We start from the raw sequence: 25,435 nt of genomic DNA, 5'->3' as shown, positions 1-25,435 counted from the left end.
AGGGGGTCTCCGTTGTCATTGTTGTTTTCCACTTTGAACGTTGCACACGCATCCTCTTTTCTTCGCTCTCTCTCTCTTTCTCTCTTTCTCTCTCTTTCTCTCTTTTCTACTCTCCGCTTTTTCATTCCGTCGACCAGAACCCAATGCGTCTCGCTTAGATTCTCTGTTTTCATCGTGGTACGCGATCCAAGTTATTTCATGGATTATCAAGAATCGACGTCAATGACGCGTGCTCGATTTCTCAGAGGCGCGTGATGATGAAATCTCACCATCTAATTACTCGCCATCGATCGGAATTTTCAAGCGTCGCGCTCAAACAGCTCGAGAGAAACAGTTTTTGCGCGTTTCGGTGTTTCCGTGATCTATGCGCGTCCTTGTCGATCAATGGAAGAGGCGTAAGATTTACAATCAGACGCATACGAATTTCGTGGCTAGTTTCGTCGAAGGTACGACAACATGCGATACATGATAGGAACGCGAACGAAAAATGTACCGATAGCCCTATAATAGCTTTGATAACCCTTTTCCCGGTCGACCGATAGCCGGACCAGTTGAAATAATGAATTTCATCCTCTACTCGATATTATTCTTCTCAGCTTCCACACGCGGATGGCTGGAGCCTATCAACGATTAGATAGAAGGGTTACTTGGACAAAAAAGACACGGCAAATACTGGGACATTTGGAATGGAAATCACGCGACCGTTTCTCGTCGATAAACTTCAAGTTCGAACAAACTGAAATCGAATCGAATTAAATCGCTGAAACGACGAAATGAAGGTAACAAGCCATGAATGGAGGAGGGGAGGGCCATGGAAGATTTAGAACGACGAAGGAATACTTTATCTGATGACTGTACGAATTCCAAGAAACACCCCTCTCCCGTCTCAATTTACCCGCTCGCGGCTCCTGTACAAAAGTAGGTTACGGTTCTCGTCGGTTCCTCGTAAAACCCCCTACGTGCATACTCGCACACCTACTTTTATCAGGCCCACTCGTGCCTACACGTTCCACCGAGTGGGCACGCTTGTATACGAGTCCGGTGTGACGAGTCAGCAGTAACCGAGATTTCGACACGGACCTCCAGGTATTCCCTGATGTAGCTGCCATCGACAAATGGAGGTACCTAATGATCGTCATTGCATTCGCCGTAAATTTTGCTTATGTAGAACTGGCAGAGTAACTCGTACAGGGAGCACACGCAAAGACAAACATCGAGAGATACAATTTCGAATCGCTATTGCATCAGCTTCCCATTCACAGACACGTGTACCATCGTTCGATATTCGTAGTTTACAAAAAATTTAGCTCTTCCTTCGATATTTTAAATTATCTTCTATTCCCGAGAAGCAATTTTTTTTTTTTTATATACTTAACGAAATGACATATTTATATAATTTCTATGAAAGATACTGGAAACATACTACGACCTCGCTTGACAAACTATCGTTTCATATAAAACGTTCAATTACTTAAACTCTGTGTTCCACTAATGTAAAAGTATCGTTCTACGTGGACATCGATATAGGTAAGTACTTTCGAGTTATTCGCGCGTGTTTCGTTTTAGCATGGAAAAAATAAAAAACGAAAGAAAGGAAGAACGATGGAAGATCACGATGCAACCGCGGTCGTTGGTCCACGGTAGCCAACGATCAGCTGCAGTTCGCTCCGTGGCGGGCGCTACTTACACTCTCGCCGCTAACTGCTCACCTTCACCTCGTCTCTTACTCAACGATCGCGATCGTGCCGAGTTCTACCCCCGTTGCGTAATTACCGGCGCGCGATCATTACCGAGTCAAATCGTCACTCGAGCGGAATAAGTGCGTATACCGAGTAATATAAAATTATGTTGGCCGTTCGTATGTACAAAGTACAAAACCGGTGAGAAGCTGGAGTATCACCGAAACGAGCGTCTCATCCAGTCTCGTGCCGTGCCGCCAGAATTATCGGACAAGCATGTTATCGAACATGGCCTAGAGGGATCGCCTCGCATTCACCGTTGCTGATGCAATTTTCGTAATTACAACCTCCGGATTATGATCGAGATGTATAACGAATAAACAATCGAAAGTTGGCTACGATTTCGATCAATGCAAATCATAGTAGAATTGAGAAAATGGATGTCAGTGAATAGTTTCGCGGAAATGACGTCGTCCATTGGATTTCTTTGATTTATTTCTTGAGATATACAGGGTGATTGGTAACTAGCGGTACGAGCGGAAAGAGGGTGATTCTATGCGAAAAAAGAAGCCGAAAATATAGAATAAAAATTTTTTTTTTTATTTTTTTTTTAATTTTTCCATCGAGACAACGATCTACAGTGAGATCCGTTATAACGAGACGCGATAAAGTGCACCGTATCGAACTCGAACGAAAAATTTTTATTCTATATTTTCGACTTCTATTTTGGCGTAGAATCGCCCCCTTTCCGCTTGTACCACCAGTTACCAACCAGCCCGTATATTGAAAATCTATAGTTAGTACTCGATTAATTTCTCGTATTCTTACAATATCGTGCGACGCTCGTGGTACAGATTATAGTTACGATGTAACAAAGGCACATTATATTTGGAACAAAGTTTAATTTCGACTTTAATTTTAACTTCAATTCTTTTATACCGTGGATCATTGTATTACAATGGATAACTAATGATCCATTAAATAGCTACTAGTAAATATAATAAGACAAAGGGTTTCATTTTAATTATGGTGTAACTGCGAGTGAATTTTTCAAAAGTAAATGATTATATAACAAGGCGACAACAACTAAAGAACAACGGTTACTCGAGACATTAATGCAGTCACTTGAAACAATCAAAGCGTTTTTGAAATTAACCTCGCGATAGCTCCTGTTAAAAAGATTAACCCGTTGCAAAGATATCGTCGTTAACTATAGCTTTTTGTAAGAACTGGCGCTTCGATTACCACCATAAAAAAGTGGAGACGCGTAGTATGCTGCGCGTGTAGGTTCCAAGGACCTTCTGATTTTTTCGTAGGCCAGTTCAACCGATTCTTGATAAGAAGCGTCGTCTCTCTGACTTTTCCGCGCGCGTGAACACGCTTCAGAGACAAAGCTCGCGTCTTGCACGAATTGAACGTTGAACTCCGACAATGACACGAAGCAGGCAGCATCTTTTCGACCGCTGATCATCGTGAATCATCAGTCGGTCACGAGTCGGCGATATTACACGACAACGATACTTATATCGGTGCAGATTTAGATAAATTGGCGATTTTTTAGGAGGAAACCGAATCAACTCCAAGTCGTGAACTTTTAAACTATAACCAGGCATATCGTATGTTAATAAAACCATCGAGTTAATGCGATCCAACGAAATCAGTAGAACCGTAGAAGAAGGAGCATCGCTCAAGAACAGAGGAGGGACATTTATCGTGTGAGAGAAAAAAGCAGAAGAATTTCTACGCAATAATTCATAGTAGCAGAGAAAACATGTTTTGTCCATGACACAATGTGTATTAGTGAATCAACAAGATCGTTTATTTTGTTTATTTTCCTCGATATAATCGACGTGCTTCCGTCATTATTATCGTCATCCCTTTACGTATGTCTCGCGTTAGTAATTTTTTTGGAATAAGAATGAAGTCGCAACATGAACTTTGAGATAGATCGAGCCGTATCCCGATAACGCTGAACCGTAGAATATACAGCACAATGTACGAAGTTTGGCGAGGAAGTGCCACGAAAAATGAAGGACTCGAGTGATCAAGCAGGGGAAGCGATAGAATGCGAGAACAGTTTTAACTTTTATCGAATCTAGCGTCGCACCATCGACCCCGTCGACCCTCAAAACCCGATAAAACGAGCGGCTTCTATTCGAACATCAAATGCGTTCGCGCGTTATCGAGCTGTTTTATCCTGTGGTAAACCGAACTGTCGCGTCGTCATTGAAAATTCCACGGTATCTATAAAGTTACTTGACCCTTTGGCACATCGAATTTTTTGAAAAATTTTTTCCATATTTTAGCACGATTATATATGTGTTCGAAGAAATGTGGCATTGAATATATCGTTCCACGCGTTCCATATCTGTATGGTTTAAATCGTCCCTATATGGTCATAACATTAAAATTTAGAGAACTAAGCCAAGCAAATGTACGAAAAAGAGTACGAAAAAAGATTCGACGTTGTCGGAAAGTTTTCGTACGATAATCGTATCAATTAGTATATGCGAAACTATCGTAAACCTCGTAAAGTATTCCGTGAACGAATGATCCGATCTCGGTTGTCCTTTACCCATGGAAGATCGTCAAACGAGACTGGTCCGTGTAAAATTGAAGATCGAAGGAAATCCTCGTCTATCCAGTGACAGAAGTAAAAATACTAAAAAGTTATTCGTATAGTTGATTCGTAAAATCCCTGCTGACTGATCTGAATTATACATGTATTGCAGCACAAAGATCTGATTAGAATTCGATGGTGTCTCGTGTATAATGCAAGATCATTATCGTCCCTTATCATCGGTTCAAGTTCGGATACCATGTTTTTACTATTGCGATAACCCACAATATAAACGAAGAAAATGAAAAGAATAACTATAACAGGCAATTGTGTTTAATGCAACATTAGAACGATTACACTGAGCCAGCGCAGCCTTACGATTCATACTTGGGAAGTAGAAAGATCTACTGGAAGATCGAATCAACCTGTAAGAGAGAGAAGGATGGAATTGATACGCCTTTACTCTCTGATGCATCAAACGAGCGTTTGGAAAGGGACCAGAACGACGATAATATAGCTAGAAAAGAGTAGAAGAATGTTATCGTTATCGGTGTTCCGTGGCAGGCAAACATCGACTGCTTTAACACAAAGAATCGCAAGGAAAATATGCAATAACATATTATCATATTTCGTATTGTAACACATAGTAATACGTCGACTACATGGGTGGTGCGATCACGACACAGACCAATCAGTGAACACGGTAAAGTGCCTTACCCCCTTACACGTGACCCTGTCTTCATCACGACTACGTCATATCGCTGACCCCACGAGCAAAATAATACGCGATATTTAACAACGTTTTACCGAAACACCAACATATTTTGTACTCCATGGTATCGAAGTGTGACGTGCCCTCGCTTTTGATTATCTTAATGTTATAAATCACGCGATACATGGACCGTGGAGTACGCCTCCACGTGGAACGATATGTCAAGTCGCCGCTCGGACCGTGTTTTACTTCAACGAAAAGTTCGAAGGTTCCTTTTTTTCGGGAAACTCGTTATCGTTATTGATACAGATAATCGTTTCGTAGCAATAAATCAGTCCTGCATTATAGTAGTCTCTCCATGAGTACGAAAGAAATACAAGAGAAGTAAATATAACGTTTATAGAATAGCCTTAAAACGTTGATAGTTATGCACAAACAGAAGTGTAGTTTATAATATTCTTGGTACACGTATCTGCGTTAATAAAATATACAACATTATTATTAAATTGATTCAGTTCGACTTACTCGGATTCCAATATTTCTTTCATTTATATAGGAAAATGGATTCAAATTAACGACCCTCTGCGTCGCACGTTCATATACTCCTAGCGCCACCAATCGGGATTGTCCGAAAGAATATATAGCAATGAATTTTACTGCATTGGCAATAGTCGATAAGTACGTGGATATTCTAAAAATACAAATATACATATATATGAAAATTTTCAATCGTATGTATTTTTTACTTCACTAGCCCATCATAAAAAAATAAGAAATAATACAGATGTAGATATTTCCCCGTTTTTATCAAATTTTCTATAATAATTATTTTATTTTTTAATAGTTATAGCATGATATAATACTACAGACAAGGTGCAGAATAGACATTCAATGCTTTTTGGTATTCCACACCTTGGGATCAGTTGACCTGACCCCTTACCATGTCTAAGTTACCATGTCTTACTAGTTACGTCTCACTATATTATTATTATTATTATTATCGATTCAGTATGGTAGCATGAATGATAGGAGTACATGTTATCATAGACAAGTATCTGTGGTATCATATACTAGAGCTTTATGTATATAATCTTTTTCCATACAATTCTAAATAAACAAATCAAATATGGACTATGACTTACGATTAGTTCATACCATTGACTATCTGGTCGTTACAGGTTAATGATATTTCATCAAGAACTGCTTTTATACTTTTACTTACATTTTCTGTAAAATTGATATTGTACTTTTGTTTTATCGCTATTTAAGTATTCTTCTAGGCATATATTATTAAATGTTGATAAGAAAACACTTATTTTGATACTAAAACACAACGAGCACAAAAGAACGACACTGTTGCGCGGTTAAAATTTACGCGGTAAAACCGCGTAAGAATATGGCGCCAAAACACCAAATGCGCTCTCTATCATTGAACAGTTGTATTAACAAGATGACAAGCATTCGACATTAGAGCCTGTTGTAAAAATGGCGCTTGCTGAAGTTTGCGGTCTGAATTCGTTTGTTGACTTTAATGTCTCGCGCGAAGAAGATAACTATTCGCGACAAGTTGAGAAATATAGTGGAAATTTTATCAACAATGTACAACTAGCAGTACCACCATATATAAATGTAAGTAAATTATTCAAATCCGCTGTTGGTTTCCTACATAACCATTCTATAATTTAAATTTGCTACATCATGTAATTTCACCGTTTCTAAAATCTCTTTCTTGATATGAATAGCCAGCAGAAAAATTGGCACAACTTGCAGAAGGAACCGATGAAGCAGGGAAACATTTGAAGATTAAATTTGATCATGGAACTACTACACTGGGTTTTCAATATAGAGGTGGAATTGTTCTTGCTGTTGACTCACGAGCAACAGGAGGCCAATTTATTGGTAAAACAAAATGCATATGTATTGAATGTTATATTGTCAAAAAAAAAATATTATATCTTCTTTTTCCATAGGTTCATCCACCATGAAGAAAATCGTTGAAATCAATGATTATCTCCTTGGAACTTTAGCTGGTGGTGCTGCGGATTGTGTTTATTGGGATAGAGTCCTAGCAAAACAATGTCGTACATATGAATTACGGAATAGAGAACGTATTTCCATTGCTGCTGCTAGCAAACTTCTATCAAATATGATATATAATTACAAAGGAATGGGATTAAGTATAGGTGGGCTTTTATCTCCTTCAAAGTCAATAACATCCACAATAGATTTGTTTAATGAAATTAACAAAATATTTATCAATGATGTCAGGTATGATGCTTGCTGGATGGGACAAAAGAGGACCTAGCTTGTACTATGTTGATTCAGAAGGTGCTCGTACACCAGGAAAGGTTTTCAGTGTAGGATCGGGTTCTATTTATGCATTTGGTGCACTAGATTCTGGCTATCGCTGGGACTTGACCGACGAAGAGGCTTATGAACTTGGCAGAAGATCAATTTACCATGCCACTCATAGAGATGCTTACTCTGGTGGTATAGTAAGAGGTATGTAATCATAAAGAAAGAAAAATTTGACGATATGTTACAATGTGAATCTTTTATAGTGTATCACATGAAGCCAACTGGTTGGGTCCATATTTCTGATGAAGATTGTAAAGACCTTCACTACATGTACCAAGATCAGAAACAAGGAGGACTTAATTAATAGCATTTATAGCTTATTGTATTCTGTGAAATGTTTTCTTTAATAAAATTTACTTTGAGATACAAAATTTTTGTATCTATTTTACTCGTGATTCTACACTTTAATAGATATTTATTCGTCGTAAACATGTAATTTAATCGTTATGAATGTCATTTTCCAATATTGCAAAGAAATTACGAACAGCATTCAAAACAAAAATAAAAGATAAGACGAAAAGGACGTGTCTTGAAGCTACATCCCCACTGCTATCTCCCACATATTACAGCGCCAACCGCCATCGAATCAGTGTGATTGGTGTCGTAGTGCAACAAGACGTGTTATTCCATAGAAAGAAAAATAAGTGCTTTAGTTATATTTTAGTGTTTTAATTAAAGACGCATAAATGTCAAGTCCAAAAGAGTATAAACTCAAGGGTGGACATCCTCCTGCAGGTAACGAAATAAATCGCAATTTCTCTTGAAATGGAGAAGGTTAACATGTTTACACAACTAAGCCAAATGACGTTATATGCACCTGTCTGGATATTTCAAGGCCATCTGCTCGTTTAACTCTCTCTCTTAATCAAAATTTACGTTTTATATCTTTGTTTCAGTAAAAGCAGGCGGAATGAGGATCACCCAGCATAAAACACCGAAAGAAGATCGGGAAATAAAACCAATTAAAGACGTGGACGAAAGTAAAACATCGAGTAGGTAAGCAAATTAAATATCTTTATCTTTAAATCTACGCTAACAATAATTTCATATTTCAATAATGTGAATAAATGAAAAGTAGTACATAAATACGGTTGTCATTCATTTGATCATTTGGTAAATAAACTGTACCGATAAAAACACGATTGACCTCTGAAACAACCATTGTCTATAGTCAACAATATACGCCTGATGTGCAATATCTGCTTACTTGCGTCATCATCCGTATTACGCATTAAGATAATATGATACGAACAATATGAATATATATAAAAGAGGGAATTGTTTCTGTACTGAAGTAAAAACAACTAAAAATATAATATTATCTGTTATAATAAAAATTTAGTAATTATATGATTAATAAAATATATATATATTGATTGTGTTTTAGTCCACCAAAAACTCTCATGATCAGTGGAGTTCCTGCAAAAGGAAATGCAGATTTTCCTCCAGAAGCTGTGCAACTCTTCCATGAAAAGCCTGTTCCAACTCATGATGCACGGCCAGCTCATTCTTCACGTCCAATTATTATCCATCAGCCAAGGAAATGAACGATGCGCATATTGTATACCAACTGGTGGCTATCAAGAGGAGCATTAGCCTACATACTTATCCATTAAATTAAAACAAAAAAAAAAAAAAGAAAAAATATAAATGATAAATATCTATATATGTGTGTACTTAAAAGTTTCTTTGGGCTATTAGGACTTTATGCGCTTAAAATCTCCTAAGCATACAGTCCTTAACCCAAGAAGCTTTGGTTTCATGCAATATGAAACAAAGTACGAGAGTTTATTACTGTTATTAAGAAGAAAAGAATTTATCTTTAATACGACGCCGCAAGATTCCTGTATCGGCATTTAGACAGATGATTTACTTCGTTTTCTGAAATAACACTTATTGAAACGCAATTCTTAGATTAGATTGTTACACGATAGCACACTCTTATCTCAAGTTACATGATAAACTATTTGTAACCGTTTTCGGGACCAGTTTGTAGTTGAGATTGTGTAATACTTCAAACAATTATGCATTTTTATTTTTAAATTTGTGCATTTTCATTTTCGATCTATCGTAAGCATTATAAAAATTTCGTTAATTAATTGTACCTACATATGTACATATTATTTAGTTTTTCACTGTGAAAAAGAACTATTCTACTTATTGTAACTTTGAAGCATATAAATGTCAAACAAGACCCACAACATTGGCCACAGTTTGTATGAGACTTGAAGAAAAAAAATATACGTTTTGAAACGTAAAAATTAAACATTTGAATTATTTTCTTTTCCTCTTGGCTTTACGGCCGTATACGTGCATCGAGCAAGTAGTCACGCGATGTCGTTGGTAACCATGAGTAGCATTGAATATTGTCGTCATAGTAACTGGCATGAATTCTACAAACATAGCCACATTGATGTGTCAAAGCTCGAATGAAAAAACTGTTCAAGTAGAGCTTCCTTCCTGATGTGTAAAGATGTGAATTCGTTACGGTCCTTGAACGCCGTTTCCGTCTGAAAATTTTCGTACATCCTCAATCCTTCGGATCGACATATCAGTTTGTGAAGTTTTATCGTGTCCACCTTTAGTCGCAATGTCGTCAAAAAATACCAGCGAGAAGGTTTTGGAGATCGACGCACACGTCAGCAAACATTATGACATCGTTCGACGTCTCGGCAAGGGGGTAATTTTTTTCGTTCATTTTGTTATCTTCACAAATTGTTCATTTCTGAAGAATTTAAAACTGTTACAGTACATCAGATATTCTGTACTTTTTTTTCTTATTCTAACGTTATTCTTTAAATATTTTTCAATTGTATAAAAAAAAGAGCAATTTTCTAAAAAGTCCATAAAAGATAATGTAAAACGTGATTCTTTTTATGCGATAAAAAGAACAAATTCTTTTTATTAAAAAAAAACTGATGCACATATTCTAGCGTATATACGCACGTATATACAATTATTAAATAGCAGTTGTCGTGGTACGTCCATCGTGGAAAAGTATAATCGGAAGTAATCGATACTCGTGCTCCGTTAATAATCGTTATCATAAAAACGAATATCGAATCTAAGAATAACTATCATGCATGCTATTTCAAAACAAATCGTAATAAAATGTATCGAAAGATAAAAATATATACAATCAACCATTTTTTGACGAATTCCTCGATAGGCTTACGGCATCGTATGGAAGGCGATAGACAAGAAAAACAAGGAAACGGTAGCGGTGAAGAAGATCTTCGACGCCTTCAGAAACCAGACGGATGCGCAGCGCACATTCCGTGAGATAATGTTCCTACTATCGTTCGCCAATCACGACAACATCATACGACTGATCGGTCTTCACAAGGCGAACAACGATCGGGACATTTATCTCGTGTTCGAGTACATGGGTGAGTTTTACCCGGTCCGAAGAAGAATTCGAACGAAGGTCACGTGCCGCGGCGATTCTCAGACTTTTAGCCTGAAACCCGTTTCGGCCCGTTTCCCCAGAAACCGATCTCCACAACGTGATTAAGAAGGGCAAGATCCTGAAGGACCTCCACAAGGTGTTCATCATGTATCAGCTGTTTAAGGCGATCAAATACATTCATTCGGGGAACGTGATACACAGAGACTTGAAGGTGAGATGGTCTACGCGAATTGATTCTCCTTCCCATCGGAATGACTGCCACGTTTATATTTGTTCCAGCCATCAAACGTTCTACTAAATGCTCACTGTCACTGCAAAATCGCTGATTTTGGATTGGCACGATCGGTCACTCAAATAGGGGAAGGAGATGGTGAAACCGCCAGTGATCCAACACTTACAGATTACGTGGCAACTCGCTGGTACCGGGCACCGGAGATACTCGTTGCTTCAAAAAGGTATTTTATTGCTTCGTACAAATATATACGTTCACATAAATTCGCTGGCTGTCGACGTAATATAGGTACACGAAGGGTATCGATATGTGGTCGTTGGGATGTATTCTTGGCGAAATGCTTCTTGGAAAACCATTGTTTCCTGGTTCATCGACGATAAATCAGGTGGAGAGAATAATGGCCACTCTCCCGCCACCTACCAGGGAAGGTAATCCTCTTCGACACCTTCGCAAGGTCAGAATTGGAAGAAAGGGAATGACCGATTTGTCTTGGCGACTTCTTTAGATCTGGTTTCGGTCAGCGCCGGATACGGTACTAATTTGTTAGAGAAGACACCAAACGCACCAAGACGTTCATTGAAGGATTTACTACCAGAGGTGCCGGAAAAGGCATTGGATCTCATTAGCAATTTGATAGTCTTCAATCCAAATCACAGACTGACAGCCGTGGAGGCTTTGGAGCACCCTTATGTGGCCGAGTACATTGATTTTTTAACAAAAGATAAGAAATGAATCTTTCGTTACGGATGTTGTTTTTTGTACAGTTTTCATAGAAGAAGCAACGAACCAGAAAGAGGCTCGAACGTGGTACCGCTACTTAGGGACGATGTACAGCTCTCTGTCGACGAATACAGGAATAAGCTTTATTCGATGATGGATGAAAAACATCGCAAACATAAGAATATGTGGGTTGATAAATTTTGATGTGGCAAACGATTGTTATTATAGCCTAGAATTGACACGTTAATTAACTGAGAACAGGTCTAAGTCCAGAATCAGACGATTATCGGAGCACATCAGGAAGGAAACAGTTAGTAGTAGTAGTAACCCAGTCATTGGTCAAGGTGACGCGACTGTTCGTAAAAATCTTACACACTCGTATCAAGATTTACGTAAGGAGAGAGGTAGGAGCGACACGTACGAGCCTTCCTATTTAGAAGGTAATAAAATTGATAGTTTATTTTATAAGAAATAAGATAGATTAACGAAAATAAGTGAGATAAATTTATTATATGTTGTACTCAGCGCGTACGCAACTACCAAGTAGAAAGGCAACACGGCATTCGCAAATTGATAGTGGTGAAAGAATTACGAAAACGAGATCGATATGTGTGTCTGTCGAGTCGCAGACGCAAAACACAAAGAATGCTCGACCAACTGGTAAGAATAAACATCGTGGTTTTAATAAGCCAGTGTCGTGGATGTGCTAATAAATCTAATTCTTTTTTCGCTTTAATATCCGCCAGCTAAAAGCGTAGCAACCCAATACACACACAATTTTGTAAATGGTAGTTTGAATAACTTGACTCCAAGCACGACCAAAAGTTGCTTATATCTCAATCAACAACACCGACAATTATCCAAATCTCAGCGTTCTATACAATCGGACCAACCAATGGTGGTAAGAAAATAAACTGAACTATTTCTTTAACTATTACTTTCGACCTTCTTGTCCTCTATAACGCCTCGCGTTTCTCGCTAAAAAGTAAACCGACGATTCTGTCGTTACAGGCTACGTGTCGCGTGGGATTCATTTAGGTACTGTAATCACTTATACGTGTCACAACTCATGCTTCTTGCACAGAAATGACGTAGCTCTTTTTTTCCATTCAAGACTGAATCGAACGACTCTTCTCACACGCAATTTATTTATACAACGACGTTTTCTCCGTAGGAATTTTACAGTATAATTTCACAAATCTAATTTGTGTCGATGCAAATTCGACAATTTCAGTGTGCACCTGGAAGAAGACCAAATCAAATAGTAACTGGTAACCGTGACAAACTGCGAAGAAATTGCAAACAGATTCGTACGACGAGCCGACCCACGTCAGATGTGAATTGGCGGGAAGAAGATCGGCAGAAGACTACGTTCGATCACGACAATCTTAAGACCCTTCAGACGAAATACTTCGCGAGAACGCCCGATAACGCGACTTCTTATTACCTTAGATCCAGCAGCAGTAATAACAAGAATGCCAGTAGCTCCGAATCTTTGTACAATTCGTGTTATCCCACCGTGAAGAATCTAGCTATCCGAAACTATCTGAATCAAACGGTACCATTACGAGTGGAAGAGCAATCCCCGTCGCGCCCCTGTCGAACAAAAACCAATACGGATTATCGGATCCTTCGAAGTAACGCTAACAATATCGAGAAACTGCATCAGTCTACTAATTATCTTACGAGTGGTAACAATCGATCGAGGAACGCGGCTCCGAATGGGTGCCACGTCGTAGGGACACAGTTGAAACATGTCGCCGATGGAAGTACGAATAATGAAAAGAAGAAGAACTCGCCTTTTTTAGATAATTATAGCCAAAGTCACGGTATAATAACCGCATCTATGTACAAAGATCTACGAAATGGGACTATAAGATGGTAAAATATTGCCGGTAGCAGCTTCCGAAAAAAAGAACACTCGTAATTCGCCAATATTTATAGCAGATATTTTTGTATAATCCCCCCCTCGTAAATAGTTTTTTTGAATATTTTTTTCGATCTAGCTAAATCGAAGTAAAATTTATCCATACTTGGAATCATATCAAAGACTTGTGAATTTTTTCACGAAATAATGAATAAAATAAATATCAAAGAAAAGAGTTAAACGCAAGAAATTGAAAATGAAAGTTGGTACTGAAGCGTTCTTCTTTTCAGAAGCTACAATCCCTGTATAGGCAAATTAACGTTCCTACGTAAATTTTTACGAGAAGCTAATGAAAACATAAAAGTAAAACAACCTATCTCACAATCGATAATTTGAGTTCCTACGAGAACAAACTGCCGGAGCCTCGATACAAACGAAGCCATCATAAATGCAATCATAAATATCAAAGAAATAATCATCTTGAGGCAAACGATACTTTAAGTTCTTAGGTAAGAAGAATCTTGCGATATATGATCATTTTATAGTTCTAAGATAAAAAATCGGATGAACGTATGCAATTTATTCAATTCGAAATATTAATTCAACGTAAAATTGCATTTAATAATAAAAGGAGTGAGTACAGTCACCCTCTAGAGATTTTATGATTCTCGAGTTGGAATTTAAAGAATAATCAAGAATTTATTATTGAACAAATATATAAGTACGTAATACATAAAGCCAATTGTTGGGGCCAAAATGGTGTAGTGATATCATTTTTCATGATATCAGCACTTGCCCCCTGCGAAAGGTGAGCATACTATCCTTTCTTCTTCGCGTCCAACGTTTATTCCTCGACAATGTAGCGTGTAAATTCCTTTGTAATATACTTTTTTGTGATACTTTTATGCGGCTATGTGATAATGTCCAATTCGTATGTATTACCTGTCGTGGAATAAATTTTTATTAAAGCAATGTGACTCGTTCGCTTTTCTACCGGTATTCTGATCAAAAGCATCGCGAAAAGATTGCCTCGTGTCTCAATCAGAGCTTTCTTTTGCGTCGAAGTACGAGACGACTTCGTATTTTCATTTTTCATCTCGCGAAGCAATTCTAGTTCTCGTTGCCGGTGTCACGTTGTTTCCTCTTTCGAACGACGAAGGTATTACTAATAGAAATGTTATTCCCCCTTCTTTATCCCAGATTTACCAGGACACGAATCGAATCTGTTCATGACAAATGTATGACAAAAATTGACTATGTCTTTCTTTAGTTACTTGTATCGTCGTTTGTCGCGCTAGGCCTTAGGGGAAAATAAATATTTGTACAAGAAATTTCAAAATATTGTTTTCAAGTATATTATACATGATTTATTACAAAACGTGGGCGGATATTCATACCGTAAGCATCAACATATACGTACACACACGCACCCTTTATCACATCAACATCCCTATCTTTATTCGATCAAACCTCACGTCCAACACTTCGAGAATTTCCGTGAGTAGGAGAGAAATTCCTTGTCTCGACTATTTATGTCATCCCTTATTTAATCCCTCGAAATGTTTGAACGAAATGCGTCGAAATTACATCTGTGGAATACACATATTAAATCGGAATAAATTACAGAAGGTTACCCAGAATTTGATGCCCCAATAGAATCTAACCTAGATCAATAGACAATCTAACCTAACCGAAATATAATTCGTTCAATTTCGAGATTTCTTATCGGAAAAAATTCCAAAAATTCTTACAGATATCTCACGAGCCATTGGCTTTCATCTTTAAACAGTGTCATATTTTCGTGCCTATTTTTAAAGAGGTCAATTCAACTCGAATTTAATTGAGCCGGATAATAACGTCAACGTCAGCCCATATAACGAACGTGTTTGCTCAACGTACACAAATATTTGCAAACCGTTTATGTTCATTCACTCTCGTTATAGTTGCGGCCCTGTTATGCATAACCTTTTTACCATCCTTCCTACAGAAGATTGTTTCAGTCAAAGTTGAACGAGTGTGAACGACAAGCAATAAATTACGCGGAAAATACGATTACTTGTCACTGTTTCAACATTTTCCCTCGAGAGCCCAGCCCTATTTGTCTCCTCCACTCAGTCTCAATTAACGAACTTACCCTTTTGCTTGGTTCCCCGTTAACTACTGTATGTACTCTTTTCTCGTTTATTATTTGTCGCAATGCCCGGTAGATGGAATGCAGATCGTGGTAGAAAAGTTTTCGTTTTAGGAAATCAAACCTTAAGTCACTTTTGTGCCCTAAGCCTTTAATCTTATCACCCCGTGAAAAGATATTAAAGATCATTGACCGCTTTATCTTACTTCGTATCAACAATATAAATATTGGTCGTTAATGAAAGCTACAATGAACTCGAGTCGGAAAATCACTAAATCGATCAGGGAATATTCTATAGAGAGATATCGTAATTGACACCGCATCTCTTCTGTCCATCTTCATGTATGCACATCAAATATTTTTACGTAACGACACCGAAATTCTACACGTCTATAAGAAATTAATCAATACTAATCGGTCCTTAAAATGAAATCATTTATTTCTATGTTCAATGTTGTTCGTCCGTGGTGATGAATATATTTATCTGAGGTTGACTGGCTTCGTTCTTCTTGTAGCAGGTCTCTTGAGTTTTGTTTACCTGGACTTGTTCCATCCCCATTTGCGACCTTCCCCGAAGACTCCGTAACATGTAACAACGTCGATGAGGACTGTGTCTGCTAAGGTAGCTGTCGTATCCGCTGCTAGTTGTGGCCGTTCGTCGGAGGGCCAAAACTGCGTGATGGCCGTTAATCGGTAGCCCACATCTGCATCCAGGTAACATCCTCCGCTTGCGAAGCAATCCGCGTCTTATCGTGCTACTAGCACTACACCCTGCACACATGTCATCGATCACGGCGGTTCCTTGAGCACTCTGAAACAGGACGTCAGAACCACTGGAGGTATAGGACGTCAAACATCTCTTACAGTTATTATTGCTTCCACCTTTAGACTATCCTTTTGTTTGCGCGTCGCGAACTTTTTCATCGATATTCTATGATACCAGCACAGAGATTCTGAGGGATTTGTCATGGATAAAATGAGATGATATTTATATTGAAAAATATTAAACGTCTTTTCGTGGATCAACCATAGAAATAAAATTCGAGAATTCTGATAATAAACAGGAATTATATCAAAGATATGTGTTATGCAACGAGATATTGTTGGCGAAATATTGCGTTTATGAGCTTGTATCCTGTATAATAGAAAGTTAGAAAATTCACTCAAACAACTCTGTTATGGACATTACGCGGTTGCCTGCAGAGTTAGTATCAAACTCTCTGCGAACCTACGACAGTAATCCGATATAGCAAACACGAATAAAATCGAAATCTAATTTCGTATAAGTATTATCTAGTGTTTTTTAAAACAGATATATTATTAGTGAAATATTCATCTCTGCAATAACTATATAGAAAACAATAATATTATGCGATTTAGTCAGAGTTTCCGATATCGAACTATGTATATCGGATTGATGTTTGTTTTCTTAATAAAGAATACGACTTCACTAGCGTTCCTTGCATGGAAGCCGGCCAATTCGATTCTCATAAATAGCGTGGATAAATGCTTATGTAGGATATGTCACGCGTCAACTATAATCTCGCGGGCTTACGTAAAGAATTCATATTGGAGTTTGGTGAAATTGGGATAATCACGGTCCCACGCGCCTTCGAAAATTGCTACTCACGTTGCTTTGTATTTATAAATTCCAATCGCAGATAGAGAAAAAAGAGAATTCCATTTATCTTTCAAAGACTACTACGACAACAGTAATAGGTTCGCTGTATCCTATTGCGAATCTTTTTACGCTTACATCGTGCGACGAATTATAATTGTAGCCTGTGTCATAAAATATCAAAGGACTTTTGGGATCGTCAATCTGCGAATAAATTTTGCGACGATTCAGTATCAAATCCGCACGCGTTTTTATTGCTGCAACTGTACGGTAAAAGGCTAAGAATACGACATAAGAAAAAACGCACTCGAAAATGATTTTGATTTTTAATTTCCCCGGACTATCAACCATAGGTCCGCGTTATAGATTGTTACAAATAATATCGAATTATATATCCTCCTGTAAGTGGCGTCCTTTAAACTTAAAATGATCAATATGGTTGAATGAATTTTTCTCTTGAAAGAACAAAGTTGATTTTGCGATCGTGTAAGGGATAAGACAAAGGAAAGGATAAAGCAGGCAAAGAGAATCGCTTTGGTATATTGGAAAAATTCTCTTGCCACTTCCGTGTCGACGATATCAAAAGGGCTTCTTTAAATTGTTAAACCCGTAGATATTCGACACAAAGGCGAACACTACTGATACTTACCCTGTGACGGAGTTTCCGACGAGTGAACCCATGGGTTCCACAGCAAAGAATCTCTGATATACTCCGTCGAAAATTACGAGTCATAACACAGTATACGACAGGATTCAATGCGCTATTCGCGTGTCCCAGAAACAGGCAATAGGAAAGAGCATCTCTCGCTGTCTTTCCCCCTATGGAACAATTTCGAGGCTTTAGATACATGTCGTCAAAGTTTGGCGGTTATTGGGAATGAGTGAGAAAGTAACGAGTAATTGGATAGAAAGCTGGAAGCTCATTAAAGTTAGCAACGGTCGACTGTTATCTATTATTTCTCCCATCGTTAAAAGAGACACGAGTGATAGTATCGTATTATTGACAAGCTCGTGGACGTTTTATACGTTTCGGTAATGCTAGACTATTCAATTTAAAGGTGTATGACGATTGCTGAGCTTTCATCAATGAACGATCACTCACCAACTGCGCCCAGATCTATCAGTAGCATTAAGACGTTATATGGTAACCAACACAGAGCAAAGAACACCGCCAAAAGAAGCAATATCCAAGCAATTCGCCTTCTCTCACGTACCAGCCTGAAACTCTGCGAACAGAATGCAGTTGTACTCGGTCGTAAACGCGGCTAGATTTAGATCAACATCGATTCATCATCTAATCATCGACGAGAAGAGTACAAAGGTGGTACAGACAACCGTTTCGACAGACCAAACAAAGTGGAAATGAAATTTTATAGCGTCAGAATGAGAAATTTAGATGCGTGAAAATCATATGCATAGTGATAAAACTAACTATAATGGAATATTATAATCTCGAGTCGAAAATTTCGTCAAATTCTGGTTATCTCTATATTAGATTACCAACGAATGGGCTTTTTAACGAAGCAAAGTTAGATACGAGAGTGCCATATTATCGATCGACCGGATATAATCGAATTAAGTGCGTGCAAAGTCTGTGTCAGCGTTGCTATAATGCCGCTTCTGTGTGTCGTTAGATGATTTGCTCCTAAACGACAAATTCATGGTCATAAAATTAGGTATTATCGCCTACGAGATTTTCGAACTAACCTGTTGCGAACTGGCGCTTCCTTCGACGCTATCACAGTCGAAAGGTGGTTTTCGGGCGCACAGTGTTCGACCCATCATGGAGTAAGATAGTATTACGACGAAACCTGAGGAATAAAAACAACCAAACAAAGGAAAACCATAAAGGTTGAAGAAAGTAAGCGTGGGCAAAGTGATTGCTGCCTTTTCAGAGCGATAATAAGACCATTTTGTCTTTCCCTTTCTAAGTGGAAAGGGGAATGGGATGGAAATGTATGTTCAGGCTAAGTTCGTTATTAATCATGTGGTCTTACCTGGAATCGCATAAACCAGCACAAAGCACACAGCACCGAAAAGAGGCGCCTGAATGCCCAGAGGCTTAAAATCTTCGGAACAAATGTAGAAAACAGGTGGTAGATGAGAGACACGAGAGGTATTCTGTGAAAAATTCCTCGTCATTGTCCAGGATCCGTGGAAAGATATGTTACTAAGTTCCATACTCGGACTGTGGAGGGTCATCTGGAAAGAAGATCGGGCACCATTCATCTGTTAAACTGTTTTTGGAAACGGAAATCTTCTGGATAAGATTTATTCACACCGAAGCTCCTTTTGCTCCGGAAGAACTTCTTTCAGTTTTTTGCCGAGAACCTTTTTTAATACGCAAAGCGTAGCTTATTCTTAGTCGATTCTTGGAAATAATCTCTGCAAAGGTAGTAATCAGAAACAACTGTGTTCAAAGAAGAAAATGAACGGCTGTTGGATTCGATCGAAAAATCGTTCTTTCGAAGTAAGATCGTAAAATATAATTTGTTCATAGAATAACAAGAGATGACAAACATTGGCAATAGAAATACCTGAGAGCAGTTATTAGTTCACTTAATTTCAATAACCATAGTAAAAATTAATATTCACAGTTTTAGCAAATAAATACAAAATTTTCCGAGCCATTTTTTATCGTTGGAATATTTACGAGTAATTCTTATCGGATATTAGATTATTGTTAGATGTAATACTAACCGCTCTGAGAACAGGAGCAAAGATGATTAGAGCGACCAACCAAAGAGCCACGATTACGAGAACCGTGCTTCTTCGATTAAACACTCGTCGAAATGCCATAGGACTCCTTATCGCCAAGTACCTGTCGATGCTCATCGCGCTGATGGTAAAAACCGAAGCAGCGACTGCAACACCTACGAGATAGAGTCGTCATCATCGTTTTCAATCACCATCGGCGACCGCAATAGACTCGGTCGCTTCTAATAAGACACTTAGTCTTTGTTCGGTCGGACAGAATCTCGGTTGAACGTGGGCGAGAAGGTCGCGACGGATAGAGAGAGAAATTAAAACTGTATCCACCAAGGGGTGGCATATCGCTCGAGAAAACATTGGACCCCAGCAAATGTGAATATACGTATGCATTGCACTAACACGCGCACAAACCATAAAATCTTTTACGTATGAACCAGTGTAGGCCGAAGTATGCTTAGGGAGATGCGTTCTATCGCGACAATTTGTGGCTATAGTATCTTTTCAGGCTTGGTTTGCACCTTTTTGTGCAATCTTGCATTATTGCGAGAAAACAAGTTGGAACAAAGTATATCTCCAAAAATATCACACCATATGATGTTCGTGGAAAAACATTTCGTTGATTTAAGCGAGTGACGATAGCGAGATTCGAATTAAAATATGTAAAGCAAAACGCGATCGTAGTATAGACAGGTCGTTGAAATTACCCTGAAGGTAAGAGGAAAGTTTGCACATTATTTCGCCGTGGATCCATACTATAGAGATTGCTTGACTGACAGCCACAGGCATGCAAATAGTAGTCACCAAAAGGTCAGCCACTGACAAGTTGACCACGAAATAATTAGTCACGCTGAAAATAAAGAAAAAATGTTCTGAATGTTAAATCTTGTCCATCTAAAATCCATCATTGGTTGAACGCCATATAAGCGAAATTGACATTGTCAATCTTAAGACCATTATAAAACTCGATGGTTCAATGAAACGTACGAATCACTTTCATTAACTTTCGAGTTTTCCGTAAACACAATAAGCTTTTCGAATTCTACGGAACACTGGCTTACCGCCATTCTTCGTCTACTCGTCATCGCGATCTATGACGAATCTCGAGCAAAAAATAAATAATTCTCAACGTAACTGCTCGCATACCGAACGTCCGACCACCTGGAGAGTTTCTAGTAACGTGTACCCTTCGCTTATTGTTATCCTTGAAAGACGTAAGCATTATTGGTTAATATCAAAATTCGTATCCACGTTCACCGGCAACCTAATCCCTCCTTTTGATAACGAAGAGAGAGAGCAATAATTTTTGTTTCACAAATAAACCGAGATATCCATGACGTTCGTTCACGCATCGTGAGTGCGAAACGATTGCTTATTTGCACGACGCTTGGCCGCTGTCGGAAGTAAGCACACATGCCTACGTGTTTCTTCGTCTACGCGCTCAAGAATGTTCAAGGTACATTCTACCGGCTATCGCGACTATTAACGCGATGCAGACGAACTCTCGATTCGATATACTTGCCAAAACCCCGTGTCCAGCGAAATATTTTATTAATTCATCGTTCGCAAACCGCAACATCCCGTAACACGTAACCCTTTCATATCGGAGTTGACATATATCTATTAGAGAATTCAATTTACATTCAATTGTTTGTCAACGCGATGCATGCATATTACCTGTTTACATTCTCACGACGCATCTACACGCTATTGGTATTCATTACGTGTCCGATCTGCATCTTCGATCATACATCCGTAGTTTATGAATAATCTGTGTATTATTTAATTAATTGTACACAATTGTGCACAGACGTATAAAGACGTCGCAGCTAATCGCTACCTGTCTTTCGTGAAAAATCCGCAGAAAGACAGATAGCTATTGGTTGAGACACGTCTCTGCGAACAATTGGATGTCAATGTAGACTTAGCTTCCCTCTTGAAGACGTTCGCGTCTTGTTCCTTTCAGAGGAACTGGGTCAAGAAGATGTGTTTATATTAAATAATGGAGAATGACGATCTAACGTTTCTTCTGGGAACTTCTCTTACTTTTAGAGGTAATTCAATAGCTGTCGAAAGATTAAAAAAAATAACAGCACGTTGCATCTACCTTTGTGTTTAAAGACTAATTTGCTTGACCCTATAACGAGCCTCGGCCGAAATTATAATTAACTCGATCAAAGTTGACCCTGTTGTCTCGAAAGCAATATCCTAATTGTAGATCGACAAGGTGACGAGGTAGCAACCTCTCTAATCAACAGTCTATTATTTCAGGCTATTTCGATCGAGTCGTCGTTGCTTAATTTAGTCAAATCTTCCTTCGTTCGACTTCGATAGCGTTTCACAATGATCCTGGCAAAGTTTAAATTACTTCGGAGTTACTCACTGTAACACACACTTTTCTCAAAGGGGTTTTGAATTGCACGGCGCTTAATTTGTATCCAGTTTGAATTTGTTCTAAATATACTGTTTGCAATGTCTATACATAAACAATTAATGTTGAACCAAGCTAACAAGGAAATAAACGATTAAATAAATGTTTCTGATCGAATGTAAAGCAAACAAATCTTTTACGAATAAAAAACCATATATACGTACCTACGCATGTAGTGGTATTTGAAAACGACCGCAATCACGAGAACGTTGGCCGTTATTGCGAGTGCCATCACAGGAATATAGAGGATGATCAACAAGTAATTAGTTTCGCTGTGAAACTTGTCGTAAAAGTACCAAAGTATATCCCCGGTGATGTCCATTCCGAAGCTTTCGTTCGAAGACACCATCGTCCCATTGTACGAGCTATTAAACTCTGGTGAAGATATCCTCGAGTCGTTGTATACATTCGTCGACATGATTTCCTCGTTTTTATAATCCAATATCAAGCTCTCTCGTATGATCTTGTGCGTGCAATGGAACGCGAGCGAAAGTGATTTCTGGCTTCAATGGGCATAGAGAATATCAACAACCATTTACCTCGGACAGACAAAACTGTCACGATCAATCGTGTAATTATAATTTGAGGATCTGTTTCAACTCGGCATATGTTCGTGTTACGGCTAGATCTCGATCGCGTAATCTGAATTACGCGATTACAAGGGGAACTGTATCTGTTACACAAATAATTAACGAGGAAATTTGTTGTACGAGAACCGCCTGCGACTATAGCTCATCCCCTGCCCTCGTTTCTGTTATTTCGTTATTCCGTTTGATCGCTTATTCGATCCATCGATTCTTGCTTCGTCAGAGCAATGCGTTTCGGTGATACTTGTGTATTTTGACGAATTTAGAATCGAAACTTCTACGTCGGGGATATATTTCGCGGCAAGTCGAAAAGGATCGATCCGTCTGTCGCATGTAGAACAATCGCGGGAGACGCATGCGAGATTTCACGGATATTTAAAAAGTTAATTTAAGTACGTTTATGCTGACAATTTACGACGAGAAGACAGGGTGCGCGAGTGAACGCGGCACGAACCAACGTATCATTATCTTTGCCATTTTTCTCAAAAGTATACCTGTCGATCAATCACATAATGGTATGAGAGGATTGTTAACATCAATTTCGTTATCTATCTAACTGTGAAAATACAACGAGGCTGTCAACGTTCTCAATTATCAAATAGCTTCTGGTCAATTTATTCTCCTCGCGAAGTCTAGATTCGAGAGAATGGACTATACATAGCCGAATAATTTGATCGTAGGATGAATTCCAAGTTGAGAATAAGTGCGTGAAATGTAGCTCTTTGTTTTCTCATTTCCATTGAGTCTTCCTTTTTTTTCGTAGGAATCAAGCTGTCATTAACAGGATTGCCCTGTATAGTGATCGCACGTTTTTCTATAAATATATCCTGTGTAATATATACCTATACGCGTCTGAGATATACGAGCAATTTCGTATTCGTAATTCAACTAACGACGACGTGAGGATAAGGGTAAATAAATTTCAGGGAAGTAATCGCGATACAGAATGGCTGTATTTTATAAATATTTCTGAATGTTATATATGCAAATGAAAAGCGGGATGCGATGATCGAGGGTGGTATTTTTGTGCATGTGATAAAACCCGTATCGACTAATTTATATACAAAACGCGACACGAAGCGTGCTAAAGATTGAAAATTGCACTAAATTTTCCCGAAATAAAACAAGTTAAATAACTGCATTCGGATATTTATAAATCTCGTCGTTTGTACAAATAGCCATGGCGCGAGTATTTACCGAAAGAAGTATACGTATGAATAATTCTTACACGTTACGAGACGTCCACTTAAACCGGCAAAAGGTTTGCATTGAGCGAGACATTGAGTGTATCTGTTTAAATTACACGTATACTTTACAAAATTCCACCATGTTCGCTTTAAATATTTACTTTTTCAAATGCAAGTAAATGCAGCTTTGCAGAGTCACTTGCTTATACGTATCAGATAGACTATCCTTTTTAACATTTTCTAATCAACGATATTCCGCGAATTCTATCAATTGTTTTTACCATCCATTATAATTAATGGGCGAGAAGATTAAACCACAACCATTAGCGGGCCGTAAACTTTTTATCTCCACTATTCTTAACCCTTATGTTCCGAATTCCTTCCTCGGTTAACTCTTAACTCGTTTATACGTCGGTTTTATCGTTCCGTATCTATTTTCGACGAAGCGCACAATCGAAACTTACGATCGAACTACCTTCTACCCGGCGAGAATAATACACGACATAAGTTTCGGAAGCGGGACCACGGTAAACTGAAAGGAAGAATCGCAGCTCCCGCCGGAGTTCTTGAAAGCGTTACAGACGTGAACACCACTCGCGCACGAGTTCCTTTAAACGCGCCTGCGTTACGTTCATCTTCTCTCATCCTCTTCGTATCCTCTGCTTCCTGTGTACCTTGTTATTCTCCACCTATGGGATCTGAAAAAATGTCGATCCGACTTGATCCCTCAATCCATAACACTTGACAGACGAGTTTCGTCGTTATCGTGTGGTGACGTTATCGTCCATCGAGGAAGGCTGTTAAAAAGCGTTGCAAAAGTTTCTTCCTCCGTTACTTCCGTTCCCCGAACAATTATTCTTTTTCTAACTTTTTTTACATACCATTTATTCGAGTACGTTCGTTTCGAGACAAATATAGGGTTTCGGTAGAGACTTTATCCCATACTGCAAAAAGTATCGTTGAATTATTTTCTATCCATTTTTTACTCATTTCCAGTCAACTTCCAAATTGTCATTTATCGTGTTCTATCAATCGAATGGAAAATTTAACTTGCCGTCGCGATAAACGAGTTGGTCTTCCTTTGACCGAGTTGTACAGAGTTTCACCTCGAACGAATAAATTTATCTCTTAAACTCTGTTTAAGAAGAGATAGTTATGATAAAATTATTGTCAAGTTAAAGCCAAAAGGTATTTTTAAGAACGACGATGCTAACCTAGAACATCTTTTTTATTTG

The 25,435-nt window shown here is 38.4% G+C and overlaps 4 protein-coding genes across 5 annotated transcripts; 3 read left to right on the top strand and 1 right to left on the bottom strand.

Moving 5' to 3' along the window:
* Positions 1–6,379: 6,379 nt before the first annotated feature.
* Positions 6,380–7,697, top strand: LOC117232080 (proteasome subunit beta type-5). The gene is made up of 5 exons (XM_033491224.1): positions 6,380–6,580; positions 6,694–6,850; positions 6,922–7,134; positions 7,220–7,453; positions 7,513–7,697. Exons 1-5 carry the CDS (start codon positions 6,437–6,439, stop codon positions 7,611–7,613), a joined length of 849 nt encoding a protein of 282 aa, XP_033347115.1. The 5' UTR covers positions 6,380–6,436; the 3' UTR covers positions 7,614–7,697.
* A 170-nt stretch (positions 7,698–7,867) lies between these two features.
* On the top strand, positions 7,868–9,352 carry LOC117232082 (death-associated protein 1). The gene is made up of 3 exons (XM_033491226.1): positions 7,868–8,044; positions 8,206–8,305; positions 8,697–9,352. Exons 1-3 carry the CDS (start codon positions 7,996–7,998, stop codon positions 8,854–8,856), a joined length of 309 nt encoding a protein of 102 aa, XP_033347117.1. The 5' UTR covers positions 7,868–7,995; the 3' UTR covers positions 8,857–9,352.
* Positions 9,353–9,899: 547 nt separating this feature from the next.
* Positions 9,900–14,509, top strand: LOC117232076 (mitogen-activated protein kinase 15). Its single transcript, XM_033491219.1, has 11 exons — positions 9,900–9,989; positions 10,479–10,698; positions 10,799–10,929; positions 10,998–11,173; positions 11,239–11,378; positions 11,456–11,648; positions 11,715–11,855; positions 11,932–12,110; positions 12,196–12,330; positions 12,417–12,571; positions 12,905–14,509. The coding sequence occupies exons 1-11, from the start codon at positions 9,900–9,902 to the stop codon at positions 13,553–13,555; spliced, it is 2,211 nt and encodes a 736-aa protein (XP_033347110.1). The 3' UTR covers positions 13,556–14,509.
* A 355-nt stretch (positions 14,510–14,864) lies between these two features.
* Positions 14,865–25,015, bottom strand: LOC117232078 (orexin receptor type 1-like). 2 transcript variants are annotated; one of them, XM_033491222.1, is made up of 9 exons: positions 24,242–25,015; positions 22,591–22,929; positions 20,703–20,845; positions 19,987–20,159; positions 19,284–19,488; positions 18,994–19,097; positions 18,389–18,512; positions 17,936–18,105; positions 14,865–16,479 (listed from the first exon to the last, which is right to left on the bottom strand). In XM_033491222.1, the coding sequence occupies exons 1-9, from the start codon at positions 24,292–24,294 to the stop codon at positions 16,117–16,119; spliced, it is 1,674 nt and encodes a 557-aa protein (XP_033347113.1). In that variant the 5' UTR covers positions 24,295–25,015; the 3' UTR covers positions 14,865–16,116. The 2 variants fall into 2 exon arrangements, with proteins under 2 accessions (XP_033347113.1, XP_033347114.1); XM_033491223.1 differs by having other exon boundaries at positions 24,665–25,015.
* Between the last annotated feature and the right edge of the window lie 420 nt (positions 25,016–25,435).

The sequence above is a fragment of the Bombus vosnesenskii genome, unplaced genomic scaffold, assembly GCF_011952255.1.
Source record: "Bombus vosnesenskii isolate JDL3184/JDL3185 unplaced genomic scaffold, Bvos_JDL3184-5_v1.1 scf7180000013284, whole genome shotgun sequence".
Lineage (NCBI taxonomy): Eukaryota > Metazoa > Arthropoda > Insecta > Hymenoptera > Apidae > Bombus > Bombus vosnesenskii.
Note: the sequence above shows the minus strand (reverse complement) of the source record. Positions and strands in the feature narration are given on the sequence as shown.

What these genes read in the sequence shown, in the direction of transcription:
- LOC117232078 (XM_033491222.1), bottom strand. Translation starts at nt 24,294, where the DNA reads ATGTCTCGCTCAATGCAAACCTTTTGCCGGTTTAAGTGGACGTCTCGT. An exon ending in AAGTGGACGTCTCGTAACGT is followed by an intron (nt 22,930 to 24,241) that starts GTAAGAATTATT and finishes TGCCCATTGAAG; the next exon opens with CCAGAAATCACTTTCGCTCG. An exon ending in GATAGATCTGGGCGCAGTTG is followed by an intron (nt 18,106 to 18,388) that starts GTGAGTGATCGT and finishes ATTGTTCCATAG; the next exon opens with GGGGAAAGACAGCGAGAGAT.
- LOC117232080 (XM_033491224.1), top strand. Translation starts at nt 6,437, where the DNA reads ATGGCGCTTGCTGAAGTTTGCGGTCTGAATTCGTTTGTTGACTTTAAT. An exon ending in AGGAATGGGATTAAGTATAG is followed by an intron (nt 7,135 to 7,219) that starts GTGGGCTTTTAT and finishes CAATGATGTCAG; the next exon opens with GTATGATGCTTGCTGGATGG. An exon ending in CTCTGGTGGTATAGTAAGAG is followed by an intron (nt 7,454 to 7,512) that starts GTATGTAATCAT and finishes AATCTTTTATAG; the next exon opens with TGTATCACATGAAGCCAACT.
- LOC117232076 (XM_033491219.1), top strand. Translation starts at nt 9,900, where the DNA reads ATGTCGTCAAAAAATACCAGCGAGAAGGTTTTGGAGATCGACGCACAC. An exon ending in TGATACACAGAGACTTGAAG is followed by an intron (nt 10,930 to 10,997) that starts GTGAGATGGTCT and finishes TATTTGTTCCAG; the next exon opens with CCATCAAACGTTCTACTAAA. An exon ending in GAGCACCCTTATGTGGCCGA is followed by an intron (nt 11,649 to 11,714) that starts GTACATTGATTT and finishes TTTTTTGTACAG; the next exon opens with TTTTCATAGAAGAAGCAACG.
- LOC117232082 (XM_033491226.1), top strand. Translation starts at nt 7,996, where the DNA reads ATGTCAAGTCCAAAAGAGTATAAACTCAAGGGTGGACATCCTCCTGCA. An exon ending in GGGTGGACATCCTCCTGCAG is followed by an intron (nt 8,045 to 8,205) that starts GTAACGAAATAA and finishes TCTTTGTTTCAG; the next exon opens with TAAAAGCAGGCGGAATGAGG. An exon ending in GAAAGTAAAACATCGAGTAG is followed by an intron (nt 8,306 to 8,696) that starts GTAAGCAAATTA and finishes ATTGTGTTTTAG; the next exon opens with TCCACCAAAAACTCTCATGA.